General features: G+C 35.0%; 3 protein-coding genes across 5 annotated transcripts; 2 read left to right on the plus strand and 1 right to left on the minus strand.

Moving 5' to 3' along the window:
- The first annotated feature begins 699 nt into the window (after window positions 1-699).
- Window positions 700-3,101, plus strand: LOC111782485 (small ribosomal subunit protein eS7). Of its 2 annotated transcripts, none has more exons than XM_023663242.2 (6): window positions 700-818; window positions 1,282-1,370; window positions 1,477-1,550; window positions 1,644-1,767; window positions 2,118-2,300; window positions 2,827-3,101. In XM_023663242.2, exons 2-6 carry the CDS (start codon window positions 1,296-1,298, stop codon window positions 2,944-2,946), a joined length of 576 nt encoding a protein of 191 aa, XP_023519010.1. In that variant the 5' UTR covers window positions 700-818; window positions 1,282-1,295; the 3' UTR covers window positions 2,947-3,101. The 2 variants fall into 2 exon arrangements, with proteins under 2 accessions (XP_023519010.1, XP_023519011.1); XM_023663243.2 differs by having other exon boundaries at window positions 762-868.
- Window positions 3,102-3,492: 391 nt separating this feature from the next.
- LOC111782629 (cysteine-rich receptor-like protein kinase 10) lies at window positions 3,493-6,300 on the minus strand. 2 transcript variants are annotated; one of them, XM_023663412.2, is made up of 5 exons: window positions 5,936-6,300; window positions 4,747-4,957; window positions 4,418-4,655; window positions 4,185-4,335; window positions 3,493-4,098 (listed from the first exon to the last, which is right to left on the minus strand). In XM_023663412.2, exons 1-5 carry the CDS (start codon window positions 6,134-6,136, stop codon window positions 3,727-3,729), a joined length of 1,173 nt encoding a protein of 390 aa, XP_023519180.1. In that variant the 5' UTR covers window positions 6,137-6,300; the 3' UTR covers window positions 3,493-3,726. The 2 variants fall into 2 exon arrangements, with proteins under 2 accessions (XP_023519180.1, XP_086976795.1); XM_087120669.1 differs by having other exon boundaries at window positions 4,747-5,009; window positions 5,936-6,076.
- A 449-nt stretch (window positions 6,301-6,749) lies between these two features.
- Window positions 6,750-13,590, plus strand: LOC111783233 (AMSH-like ubiquitin thioesterase 1). The gene is made up of 14 exons (XM_023664139.2): window positions 6,750-7,080; window positions 7,683-7,747; window positions 8,091-8,166; window positions 8,245-8,424; window positions 8,576-8,643; window positions 9,119-9,224; window positions 9,294-9,340; window positions 9,600-9,930; window positions 10,275-10,364; window positions 10,473-10,535; window positions 10,635-10,709; window positions 12,284-12,346; window positions 12,971-13,023; window positions 13,140-13,590. Exons 1-14 carry the CDS (start codon window positions 6,967-6,969, stop codon window positions 13,312-13,314), a joined length of 1,506 nt encoding a protein of 501 aa, XP_023519907.2. The 5' UTR covers window positions 6,750-6,966; the 3' UTR covers window positions 13,315-13,590.
- Window positions 13,591-14,200: the final 610 nt, after the last annotated feature.

The raw sequence follows: 14,200 nt of genomic DNA on the forward strand, positions 1-14,200 counted from the left end.
AATAAAATTATGATTACCCGTTCAGCAAAATTGATTGATTCGAAGCCTTATTTTTTGTATTTAACACGTGAGACTAAAAATTTAAAAATACTTTAGGTTGGCATAGTGGAGGACTTTAGGAGTGGTGGAATTAGAATCATAAGTTTGAAAGGTAGCTTTCGACATTGAATTATTTAATTTTAATTTTATTTTATTTTAGGAAAAGATCGATTGATTTTCTCTCTCTTCGTTGATTTTTCAGACCATCTAGATAGATCCCCCTCTAGGGTGTAGCTGCCACTCTATTACCTTAAAATATTCTATTTTAGCTCGTATATTTTTAATGGTCTAAATTTAATTTATATATTTTAAATATAATATTTTGAAAATAAATAATAATACTAGTTTTCATGTATATATATTTAAAATATTTATAAAAAAAAAATGCTAAATTTTATTAATTATTTGCAAACAGTACCAAAATGCAAATTACTACCAACAAATTTTCAGCCTATTTGTCTATTTGGACATGCACGACGACAAAGTTGGGCCTGCGAAATGAGCTCACAAGCCCAATGGAAAAAGCCCAAATTTCATGCAGCCCCAATTTGGGCTTTTTCCATTGGGCTTTGTCTTTGGGTAAATGATAGCCCAAGAGTTGTGTATTTTGGGCCTGACCTACTACAAACATTTGATCTCATCCGTCCAATGAATAAAAAATAATCTCAGCCTTTGCTTTCATTGTTTTATAACCTGCCCTTCTTCTCCAAGCCCTAGTCTCCATCGGCTGAACGTTTTCATCCACTGAGTAGCCGATCACAGCCTTCTAGCGCCGTTGAGTATGGTTCTCTAACTGCACTGCAACATTTCGCCATTTTTCCCTCTCTTTGTTAGTTGTCTTCAATGCTCTGTTTTCGTTTCATTCTTCAGGAATTTTTTGACTTTTGCACACTTCATTTTCCGAATCCTCCGAGGTTCGTGATTGCTTAGTGTAGTTGCCCTGTGGATGAAGGAGATGGTTAATATATTACCGGTTAACTTCAGCATTGTTAATCATTTTTGTTTTTCTGATTGAATCCGTTAATTTCAGACTTTTAGTGGTTGAAGGCTTAGATTAAGAAATTCTTCATATTTCTTGTGTTTCGAATGTAAAGCCTAGAAAATGATTAAAAATTCTTCATATCTTCGACTTCCGTCGTCAAATCCTTTAATTTGAATTTCCATTTTCACAATATTTAGTTGCCTCTTAATATGAATGTTTGGCGCTCTCTGAGGGTTTTCCCCTTGTCTTGTCTTGTTCAGCTAGATTTGTTAAGATGTTTACGGCCCTGAAAAAGATCCACAAGGATAAGGATGTCGAACCTTCCGAGTTCGAAGAGACTGTTGCGCAGGTTTGCTTCATAGAGAACAGAAATCTCTGTTTTTTTTTTACTCAATTGTTAACGTCCCTTTACATTCCTCTTTATTGGCACTTCCGATGACTGCATGTCTCTGCAGGCGCTCTTTGATTTGGAAAACACCAATTCGGAGCTGAAAAGTGACCTTAAGGATCTTTACATTAATTCCGCTCTGTAAGTGACTTAGAGTTATTTCTAAAACGTATTAATCATGATATAATCATTCTGGTTTTCATTATACTAATATTTACGTCTTTGTGGTTGCAGTCAAGTTGATGTTGCTGGAAACAAGAAGGCCGTTGTTATCTATGTGCCCTTTAGATTGAGGAAGGCATTCCGTAAGATTCAGTTGAGGCTTGTCCGTGAGCTTGAGAAGAAGTTCAGTGGAAAGGTACTAGAAGGTCCATTTTTGCATTAGTTCTCTTTTCACTTCCCAAAAGCGTAATCATTTTTTAAGTTTTGATCATTAGTTAACTTGGGACATGAATGTGTTGACATACTTCCTACATTGACTTCATTTGATTGTATGGTGTGAGGAGTTGTCATGTCCTACACCATGTTTGAGTCATGATATAATACAAATATTGTATCAGTCAGTTTAGACATCAATAATTAGAAAGATGTTCCACCTTTTTTCCCCTATGTTCTCTAATTTAAGGATTGATCGACGTGTATACAAAAGTAGGTCATGTCTAAGCCTTATGTTTTCTTGTGCTAATTTTCTTTGTGACCCCTTGTTAGGATGTGATTCTGGTTGCTAACCGAAGAATCCTGAGACCTCCAAAGAAAGGGTCAGCAGCTCAAAGGCCTCGCACACGAACTCTTACTTCTGTGCATGAAGCAATGCTAGAAGATATCGTTTTGCCTGCAGAAATTGTTGGGAAACGAACCAGATACAGGGTTGATGGATCAAAAATCATGAAGGTAAATGCATGGCTTAGAATACCCCTTTTCCTCATTTCATCTGTCCAGTTAGTATGGAATTTAGATTGTGAATGTCATCTATATTTGGTAAGTCGTATGCTTTTTCATTGATTTTCTTAAGTAATTGTCGCAACTTCTATGCACCACAACTGAATTCTCATCGATCATTTTATTTACTCTATTGCTCCAGAATATACGATCCTATTTTTTGCATCTACTGTTTAGAGGGTGTAATGGATTCACTTCGCTTGTGAGACTAGGACTGATGCTAATGAATAAAAATCCAATATTATATTTATTTCGGATTTCATAGAAATCAAACCTTCCATTCTCAACTAAACCATTACTTATCCTGGTTTTGGTTTCTTCGCCACCAAATGTTCTTGCGATGCTTGGGGTCTCAGAATGTATAATTAGATAGGGGCTAGTTTGTGGTGGTGTGCATTTTATTTACACTCTTACACGCTCGGTCTATATATCATAGCACCTATTACGGGTATTTACTCTTTGGTTCTTCTGAGTGCAGGTTTTCTTGGACCCGAAAGAGCAGAATAACACCGAGTACAAGTTGGAGAGTTTCGCTGCAGTTTACAGGAAGCTTTCAGGCAAAGATGTTGCCTTTGAGTTCCCGATCACTGAGGCATAACATCCTTACGCAATATGATTCCGTTTAGATGCATTTAGTTGAAAGTCATTCAAATTTTTGATGTTGAGAACGTTGAGTGATGTCTTAGATTCTGTTTTTTATAAGATTTTTGATTTGACGAAATGAATTGATTAATGGATATGGCGCTTTTAATATTTGTAGGATTTGAATGCCCTTATATTCAAGTATTGATTGATCGATGGGAACGAAAAAAAAAAATTCTCAGGCCGGGAAAAAACTTCTGTGAACTTCATTAATTTTGTTAGTTTCTCTTGTTTATTTATTATTTTTTGAAATTTTAATTTCACTATGAAATATGATGAAAAATGGAATGAGCTTTTGTTGATGATTTTAGATTAAAACTTAAAATTCCAAATTTTATGAGGCAAATTAGAAAAGGGTAGGACAATTTTTAATTTAAACTTTAGGTGTAAAAATTTGTTAGGGAAACAGGAAAATTGTTTGCGAATGTGTAACTTATTTATTCTAGTTTCAAAGTGTTATTTTTATTATTAAATAAATTTATGTAATTCAACCACTGATAGATGTTTTTGAAGGTAAATTTTAAAAAATTCTAATCTCTCAAAACTATATGACACACAATTGGTCTTAAATACAACAACATATCTAACAGAAAGTTAGAAAGATAAAATTTTGCTACCCTTACTCCTATTACCCAAAAATGAAAAGAATTAATGTGAACAAAAGCAACACTAATTAGTGGTAATGTAGCTTTCTAATACAATAACATATCTACACACTATGCACAGCTGAAGCAATTCACCTGCCTTCATCAATTGAAGAAATGGACATGGAGTTTCTTGAGTAATCCTCTACCAAACTACTACTCGCAGAAGCTCTGGTAACGCCAGTTTGTGTACTAGTAGTATTTGTCTTGGTGAAAGCAGAAGTAGAGGTAGTTGTCCGAGGTGCTGCTCGACCATGAAGTCCAGGTTTCCCGGGGCGCGGCAACGTGAATGAATCACTGGAAAGCATGAGATGAATGGTGTTCATATCAGGCCTATCTGAAACACTCGCTTGACAACATAGCAAACCCAACTGAATGCACATAGCTGCCTCATCTGCATTGCACTTTGTTAGGCTCTCATCAGCTAATTCTAAAATCTTCCCATCTTGGTAAAGCGACCATGCCTGTTGAAAGACATATTTGTTTCGGTACTTCATTCCTTTTCTAAAGAAACCTCATGTAATTTCAGTAATAATAGACAGTAACTTACATATCCCAATAGGTCCGCCTGTTGAGCACCAAGCCGATCATCATGATTTTTTCTTCCACTAACAATCTCCAATACCAAGATTCCAAAACTGAAAACGTCACTCTTCACAGACAAGTATCCATGAATTGCATATTCAGGAGCCATATATCCACTGTATTAAGGGAAAATAAAAGGAAATATATAATTATTATGCATAAGATAAAAACCAAGTAATGAAGAAAACTTCTACTTACTAAGTGCCAGCGATCTTAAATGTATTCAAATGTGTATCATCCCCAGGAAAAAGCCGGGCTAATCCAAAATCAGAGATTTTCGGATTCAACTTCTCATCTAATAATACGTTACTGGCTTTGATATCTCTATGTATAATTCTTGCAGGAGCCTCTTCATGTAAATAGAGAAGACCTCTCACGATACCTGTAATTATATGGAACCGTGTTGTCCAATCCAGGAATGGAGACCTCTTTTTATCTGTCAATATTGTCAACATAATTAAGATACATGTAAATCTCCACATTACAATTAGAAAAATTCACGAATTCCTCCTAGAAGGAGTTCTTACCAAAAATAAAATAATCGAGGCTTCTGTTTGGCAGAAACTCATATACAAGCATCTTTTCAGGCCCTTCTACACAGCAGCCCAATAAAATGACCAAATTTCGGTGCTGAATTCGCAGTAAAAGTTTCACTTCATTACTAAATTGCCTCACTCCTTGCCTTGAGTCTACCGATAGTTTCTTGATTGCTACTTGTTGGCCATTTGGCATCAACCCCTGTATATTTAGCAATTCTAGTTACAATAGATCAGCATCCCTACAATGTCCCCTCAAAAACAAGAGGAAAGAGTGATTTGGACATCGAAAAGAATCAAAGCCAGAGGGCAAGAGGCGGCTGCTTAGAACTTAATAGCCTTCAGGTCAAAATCACAGAGAATCTAAAAGTTTGTGTTTCAAAATAATTCTAAAACAGCTCGCTAATCTTTCTAGATCACTTATCAACGGTTCTAACTTGTAAAACTAAATACTTGATTATTCAGTTTTTGACTTTACCATCTTGGCAACAATTAAATAAACCAACAATATCAAATTTTTAAATAGATGAATAATTCAAATTTTTGCCTCAGACCCATGACCAGAGAATAAAAACATAAACATACGACGGCCTTAAAATATAAGCAGTCAACACTATCAGAACATAGGAAAATCCGTTGAGAACCGAACTGTCATTTTCCAACGCTCTTAAATCAGTTAATCTGTATATGTCCTCTTATGCTCAGTGCAATTATAAATTATAATACATAAATAATCATATATATATATATATACGAACAAACTGCGACAAATTTGATATTCGAAGTTCAGGTAATTAACTATTGCCAATTGACATGGAGCTGCTCCGAAACCCTAAGAAAAATGGAAGAAGGGAAAACTTCCATGCCGGCAGAATTATCGTCTATGGGTTTCATTAACATCGAAACTCAAAGTCTAAGTTATCTAACATTTGAGAAATGCTTAAATAAACATCAGATTACAGATGGCTAGATCTGCGACCAATCAGCACTTGGAATTTAAAAAATACAAAACTACTTTTGCATCGGAAACATCCAATTAGAACCACAGTTCAGGAGCGGAGCAGATATATTCCTTCAGAGTCGATAAATGAGAAAACACTAACAAGACGAAGAAATTCAACATTCCAACATCCAAGAATAATGCCTTAACAATCATTAGATCAGAACAAACAAATCATACCTTGTACACCGGTCCAAAACCTCCATGGCCGAGCTTATTCACCTCAGAAAAAAAATTAGTCGCAATTTGCAAAGCACTGAGTTCAAAGAAGATGTCAGTGGATACATCTTCATCATCCGCTTCATCGGCACTCGCTGAATTAGCTGCTTTAAGCTTCTTCAAGCAGGCACAAATAGAAGACAAAAGGCCCATCGAAAGCATCCAAAAAACGCCGCCAGAACTCCGGCGATTGCGCCGGCAACGATCGGTCAAGTTCACACCAGAACCAGAGAGCCAGTGAGAGAGAAGATGGTACGGAATTGAACTTCTCACGCCAACTGTCAAACTGGGTTTTCCATTAATGGCTGCCTTAAATACGAATAGCCCAAAAGTCCCGCTTAAACTATATATATATATATATATGTATATATATATTGGTGTATTTTCCTCCGGTATTTATATAACTTGACTTTTTATTTACCCTTATTTTTTAATTATTTTATTCCATCCATTATGATAGAATTTCGAAGCTAAAACACATTGCCGTCCGATAAAATAATGATAGTGGTTGGGTAGAAAATAAATAAATAAATAATTGAAATTAATTGAAATTCAAATGTTTAAGATATCTTTAAAAAGAAAAAAGAAAAAAAAAAAAATTCAACACGTTTGTCCATTGAAGGGTCAATTTGAAAAGTTTACTATGACGTTTCTCATAAACGTGCATATACACGCTAATACATTTTTCATTTTTTCTTCTTTTATTTATTTATTTATTATTAAATGGAAAAATAACGAGAATTAAAAGAAAAAGAAAAACTAATTAAATACATTTTTCCAAAAAGAATGAAAATAAAATTACACCTGTGTTGCGTTCTTCTCTTCTACTCCGCCTTGCCCGACGCGCGAATCCACCATTGAAGATCCCCTCGTCTTTGCTGTGGAGCTTACTGGTCGGAGTAATGATCTAGTTTTTCAGATCAAGGAAAATGATTATCTTTATCTCGAAAGGAAAGCGAAGGTGACGAGAGTTATCTTCAGAAGGAAACATAATGAGATCTTCTTCGGAGCGAATCAACATCGCCGCTAGTACCCGGCGCCTCAATGTTGATAACCGATTTCCTCTTCGTTATTACTATCGAGTTGCTGATAATGTTTTGAAACAGGTAATTCTGCTCTTGGATTTCGCTTTCCAATTTTGCATACCAATGTAAAATTGAGATTGCTTTGATGAGCGTTTAATTTCGAAGGGTTTTTAATTGCTTATCCTTTTTCCATTCCTAAATATTACTCTATTTTGGGAACTCGATCTTGTAGTTTGTTCTTGTGGATACAGCTTCATTTAATCCAGTAATGGAGCGAAGCTTTTTGAAATCTTTTTTGTAAAATATTGTTCTTGTTAAACTACCGAAGTGCCTTGGGGGCAATCAAAACGCTGGCCGTCAATAATTAATAATGTTATCCCGGGTCGATAAGCAAAAAACAGTGATTTATGTAGAAAATTCTATGATTATGTTGAATGCTATATAGGGTATTGGACGAGCTGCTAAGCAGCTTGAAGTTAGGCTTGCAAAGTTTTGTAACTTTTGATTTGACAAAAAGCAGATTTGTGTTCAGTTAAAAATGGGTGTTTAACAAAGAGGAGGTGGTTTGTTTTTAAGGTATATGTCATTACTGAATCGAGTATGTAATTCCTTGCCTGTTTGACTTCACGTTCTTGTTCTCTTGTCCAATTAATTGACCGTCTACCAAAACTTTTACCTTTCAGGCTGACATCTTTCGAGCAGAGAAGAACATAATTGATCTTTATGTCATGTTAATGAGATTTTCAAGGTAAAAAACTAAAACTAACGCCATCAAGTTCTAAAAAATCTTTGATGTTTAATTGACATTTTGGTCTCCTGTTTTTGTATTTGGTGTTATCTTGTTGTCATTTTGTTGTTGTCTGCTCTAAGTCTGCAATTACCTGGTCTACTCATCTATTCAAGAAATGGAAGATTGGTTTGCTCTCCATTATTTGTCCTTTTTTTTTGCTTGACAGTTTGTAGTTTGTGAGCTACACGAGGAAATTTAAGGAAGCTGGCTTTCTTTAACTGCCCTTCTGATTAAATTATTTTAGGTCCTCAATTCAATATCAAGAATAACCCTACATACATTTGGTTTTTTCATGCATCAGTTTGATCACTGAGACAATACCTCGTCATTGGGAGTACGGGACATCTCTTAAATCTCAAAAAAATTATTTTAGAAAGGTAAATGCTGCCTTTGATGTAAATTACGAGCACTGCATTTATGTTGGTCCACTTCATCAACTTGGTTTGTTTGTACAGAAACTATTAAATGCTTTGAGCGAGCTTGAAGAATTGAAGCCATCGGTTCAAAGAAAGGTGGATGAAATAAATGGGAAACAAAAATATCAAGTCAATGGGCAGGGTAATCAACATCAAAATGGTTCATCGGATTGGCATTCTGGTGGAAAGCAATATCTTATTGATAATGGCACGGCTAGGGTATGATCGTGTTGTGACCTAAATTTATATCTCCTTTCAAGAATTTGTCCACTGTCCTTTATGATAACACAGCAAAGTTATACTGTTATTTATGCTCCATGAAAAAATAAAAGATTTTTTTTTTTTATGTATTTGCTATCTTCTCTGACAGGCTGGTAGATCAGCTGCTACAGAACTTGCTCTTCAGGGTTCAGGGCCTCAGCAATTTTCGTATTCCAGGTCCATGAATGAGAATTTCTGCAGTTTGTGCATGTCGAAATGTTTTGAATTTTTTTATTCTAATTCTTTTATTTATGACAGATCTTTCTTTCTTTCTTTTTTAAAATTTTTAACGTATTAGCTTTTTAGCTCCGACTTGGTGTACAGTGCCCCCCGGTTGTAATTATAGCTTAAATAACTTGATAACCCTATGAAAAAAACTTTTGTAGTTTTCTTGGGATCAGGACCCCTCTTTTGTCATTTCATCACATCAATGAAATTGTCTCTTATCTAAAAGAATTCTAATTCTTCTATTGAATATCAATTAAGTTTACCATAGATTGCATCATTTTTTAATTCATGTTAGCATTGCAGAAATATTTGTTCTTTTAACGGAACATTAAGTTCATTGTTCTAATCTTGTTAACAAATATGGTTGATCTCGATACTACATGCATTTTTGTTTCCCTCATTCCAGTTGTTTGTATTGTTGTAGATCTATTCATATTCCACTCCCAACAGAGGAAACATTATCCCGCCATTCTATTTTGGGTCCCAATGGGCTTCATGGCAAGTGGCAACCACCTATCGTTGATAAAGGGGTATTTTCAGACTAAGCATTTTCTTTCTAGATTTCCTCAGAAGCATAATGATAGATATTGTCAATGTAGGTCCAATATCCACGTATTTTGGATCTGTCTCCCATTGAAATTCCAAGGTTCGTCTTATAATCAACTTTCAAAAAGATCCAGGTTTTAGTTACCTGCAACTACATTGAATCTTTACAATGTGCTCAAGTCATCCCCCAGTATGTCTATATGTACAATCAAGTTCTCACAGTTTCCAGTCTTGCATCCATGCTTCTGATTTCTTGAAACTAAACACTTTATTGTCATTATATTTTTGTTTCACACAGAGGGATTTACCTCTATCGTGTTGTATGTAACATCTTTTTTCTCTATGTTCCATATAAACAGCTTACAACAATCAATAGAAACCAAACTTACAATAGAAAAAGATCTTGGAAACTTGGAAAAAGAAAGACCTGATATACACTCAATCTGCACCGAGGATAACGATTGCAAGATAAATAATGCCGTGGAAACAGATTCCTTGATCTCCTTTGAAAAAGTTGAGATGCCTGCCCCTGTTGAAATTGTCCGACAGCCTTCTCCTCCACCTGTGCTTGCTGAAGTACAGGATCTGATACCTGCAATGTCACCTCAAGTTCCCGAGGTAGAATGTGCACAAGACACTTCGTTGTCGGATGGTTTTGTTCATCCAGAAGCCTCAATGCAATTGCACATCGTGAGTAACTGATCCTTGTTTTTGGTTCGTCTTATAGGCCTTATATTTTTCAGTTTTTTCTGGAATAGCTGGCAAATTATGAAAAGAGAACCAGCAGTAAAGATAGCAAGTCCTACCTGTTATGTGCTAAATTATGTATGTATGAGATACCTGTTTTTTTCGGCTCTCTTTTTTTGTGTATCTTTATATTTTTTCATTTTTACTCCATGAAAGTGTGGTTATTTATAAAAAAAAAATGTATATGAGATAATTTATTTTTTTATGCTGAATATTTTGAAATTTAGGGACATCTTGTCGGGATGAAGGTTTTAAATTATGTTTCATTATTGCAATTTCTCTTGCAGTCGACCAAGATGATGGAGAGCTTCATGAGGCTAGCCAAGTCAAATACTGCCAAGAATTTGGAAACTTGTGGTGTTCTTGCCGGTTCGCTTGTATGTTTTGCTACTTCTATGACCTGCACGTTTTTGCAATTGTTAGCATTACTGGCTGTAAATTTGTAACACTAGATTAAAGTTCAACAAATTATCCTCTTTTTGCAGAAAAACAGAAAATTTTATATCATTGCACTCATCGTACCAAAGCAGGAATCAACAACAAATACTGTATGTCTATTTCATGTTTGTTTATTAGACACTGTTTCATTTACAATACATTCATCTAATGAGTATAAACTACTGAACTATCAATCATCTAATCATCAGTGTCAGGCGACAAATGAAGAAGAGATATTTGACGTGCAGGATAAGCGCTCTCTATTCCCACTTGGGTGGATTCATGTAAGAATTCTGGTTACTTATAGTAGTTGATTGTCTTATTATTATACTTGGGATTGTTTTATTAGCATGTTTTTTAGGTCTCATTTTGCAGGACTTCTTCTGATGTCTTCGATGAATGGAATTCATTTTCAAGTTGAAGTCTATATATTATATATTTATTTCCTTTCAAGCATGTTACATTTTTGAAATAGATTCTATCTTGTTAAAAATAACATTTCTATCTATCTTGTCGGCTTCCAGATTGAAAATACAACTGCATGCCAAAAATACGTAATGTAATATCTCACATCTTCAAAGGTCTTCAGTTTCATTATCAATATGTGAAGGATATTAGTTGCTTCAGGATATTTGTTATCAGTCCATCACGTTAATCTTTGAGTTGTGTACTTGTATTCATTAAAAACATATCAATTGCACTAATAAATTCTATCAAGGAGAATAGTTATGAGGATCAGTTATTGACATCTTTTATAATTATTATTATTGTTGTTGTTGTATTTATTATATCTTTGATAGAAACAAGAAGAGATGATAAATAGACCACGAAAGACAAGGTATCCTCCCACCTTAAAGCCAGAGATTATCAAAAAAAAAAAAAAAAAAAAAAAAATGAAAGAAAAGAAAAGAAAAGAAAAGAAGTTCAACCATTGATCATAGGAGTGTTATGTTATCAGAACAAAATTCATTTAACTCTGCACCACCCATTGAAATTCTTCTCTAATTAACCCTCCCAAAAAACGCCTTGATTAAATCTCTCCACATAGTTTGCTTTCTCTCTGGTGGGATGATCACACTATGAAGAAATAGCAACATTCTCAAAAAAAAAAAAAGAAAAAAAAAGTCTCAACCTGATGACAAAAAGGCCCATAAGATATTAAAGAGTTCAGGATTGTCACCAAAACCTGCTAGGAAATAGAACAGAAAATTGAAAGATGATTTGGGTTTTCTTTACCTTGTTTGCTCAAGGTTCCTTCTTGGATACAGAACCATTTTATGCTTTCTTCTCCCATTTTGTTGTTGGTACAGATGCCACCAAGCACAGAGAATATTGTTTTCTCTGGGTGGTTACCTTTCCAATTTGTTTCACACAAGGAGGTCAAAAGTTGTAAGGTAGTGGAACAATGATTGTCCATTCTGACCTTAAGTAATGATCTCTACTTGTTTTTCCTAAGGATATTTGAGATAGAAAACCAAATCTCAGTAGACCAACCCCCTCCCCCCCCACAAAAGAAAAAAAGTTGATGATGCTTGATTCATCTCAAAAGGAGCAGAAAGCCGACGTATGTTTGAGTATTATACATAAATTGCTACCGACTTTGCACTCCTAATTGAATAATTTAGGCAACATAAAGAGTTGAAGTTTCAAGTTTAAATCATGTTCAGTTAGGAATGTCCAATTGACTGTTCGTACATGGATGACTGTTTGTTCTGACATGTATATTGAATTTCAATGCTAATGTAAATAAGTCTGTTTTTAATGTCTTAATAGTTGATTATATGTGTGGAAATTATGAATTTATGATATTTAAGGCTATTGTACATGTTGTTCATCGATCCTGTTGTGTTATTTCCAGACACATCCTTCACAGTCATGCTTCATGTCGTCGGTTGATGTTCACACACATTACTCATATCAGGTATCTCATTTTCTTGTGAGCAAAAGCTAATGTGTTGGATGCGTAGGAGTACTTGATAAACTATACTTCCCTGTTGCATGAATTACCGATGATGGATATCACTAATTGCAATTTTTGGGAGCTTACTTCTAGTGGCAAAAGATAAGCATTCATATTTTTATGGAACGACAATGAAATAAGCTCATTTGATTATGTGTATAAACATACTTTTCCATGATTTTGAAATGAATTTATACCCACTCACTTTTAAAATCTACATCAACAATCTCCTTCCCTCTGGTGAGGGGAAAAAGGGAAGTGGGGCAGGTGGCATACTCCAAGTTGAATCAAGAGATGTTTGAGTGAAGAGAGGAGGGGCGGGATCGGTCTGAAAAAAAGGTGCTCTTGAAGAGGAGAAAGACTTGGTTTTATATAATGTCTCTCGTTTCCTATTTGTGTGCGAGAGAGACAGAGAGACTTAGCGTAGATGAAAAAAAAAAAAAAAAGGATTAGCATTTGCAAATACACTAGAAACTTAGAGTAAGGATATTTCAGTGCAACTATTGTTAAATCACCTGAAATTATACATTTTTTTAAGGCTTTACACAGTTGCTTTGGAAGCTAATATAGATCCTCAATCTCCAGGTAATGTTGCCTGAAGCTGTTGCAATTGTGATGGCTCCCCAGGACAGTGCAAGGTATGATCTTAAATAAAAACACTTTGCCTAGATTGCTTAGATTGCTTGAATTTCGTTAATCACTCTGTTGGAACATTCTTTAACATTTTCTAAGAATCCCCCCCTGACATGAACAGAACCCATGGCATTTTCCGGTTGACAACCCCGGGTGGCATGTCAATAATTAGGCAATGCCAACAACGTGGCTTTCACTCGCATGGTCAGCCTCCTGATGGTGGACCCATTTACAAAACCTGTACAGATGTATACATGGATCCCAATCTGAAATTTGATGTCATTGATCTTCGATAATTTGAAACCGGTATTTTTGTGGCATTGAAACACTCCTAATTCGTACAGATTAAGTTCTATCAATAGAGACAAACTCCTGTAACTTTGTTCATACATAGGCTTTACCTCCAGAGGCAATGCCGGTCAATCTTTTTTTAGCTTGAGCATTTGTATACCAATTAATCCCCCGATATTGAAAGAACAGAGATTTCATCCAAACAAACACTTCAAAACGATTGTTTCTTGTACAGACATGCTTGCTTTATTTTTATGAGAAATTATATACCTTACAAATGACTCAAGGATCCTATGCATTTTGATGATAGGCAATCATTTTCCATGTTTGAAGTATGGCATTCTTGTACAAACTGTGGTATATCTTTAGAGTTCGAGTATTGGTATCTCTATCATTCTAATGGAGAATGAAAAGGTAAAGATGGAAGGCAACATAAGAGAAAGGAGTGAGCGAGATGGAACTGTACACTTTTGTAGGACTGGAATCATTTCTATTCTAATTCTTGATATACACAGAGAGAAGTGTGGAATCATTTCTTCAAATCTCACAACACTATAGAATGTTTGAGCCATTCATTTCGCATACATTTCAGTCTTTTTAAGACTACAAAAGCGTAGTTTACACAGTTTCTTGTTCAAATGATTGATCCATTAATTAAAAAGAAAAAAAGTTGAGACATTTCTAGGTGGTATTCAACCATCAATTTTTTTTAACCATCAATCCAACCCAACTTATTCATTATTTTTTTTTTTGATCGATTGAGATGTTTTTGTCTCCCCCTCTATCTTTCTCTCTCAAAGACAAAGAAGGAAAGTTGACTTGATCCAACTCATTTTGTAAGTGCTTAAGCCAGTATCGCTATGAGCTTCATGATTTTTTAAAATGCGTTTG

This window comes from Cucurbita pepo, chromosome 20 (genome assembly GCF_057944985.1).
Source record: "Cucurbita pepo subsp. pepo isolate OVF chromosome 20, ASM5794498v1, whole genome shotgun sequence".
Classification (NCBI taxonomy): Eukaryota; Viridiplantae; Streptophyta; class Magnoliopsida; order Cucurbitales; family Cucurbitaceae; genus Cucurbita; species Cucurbita pepo.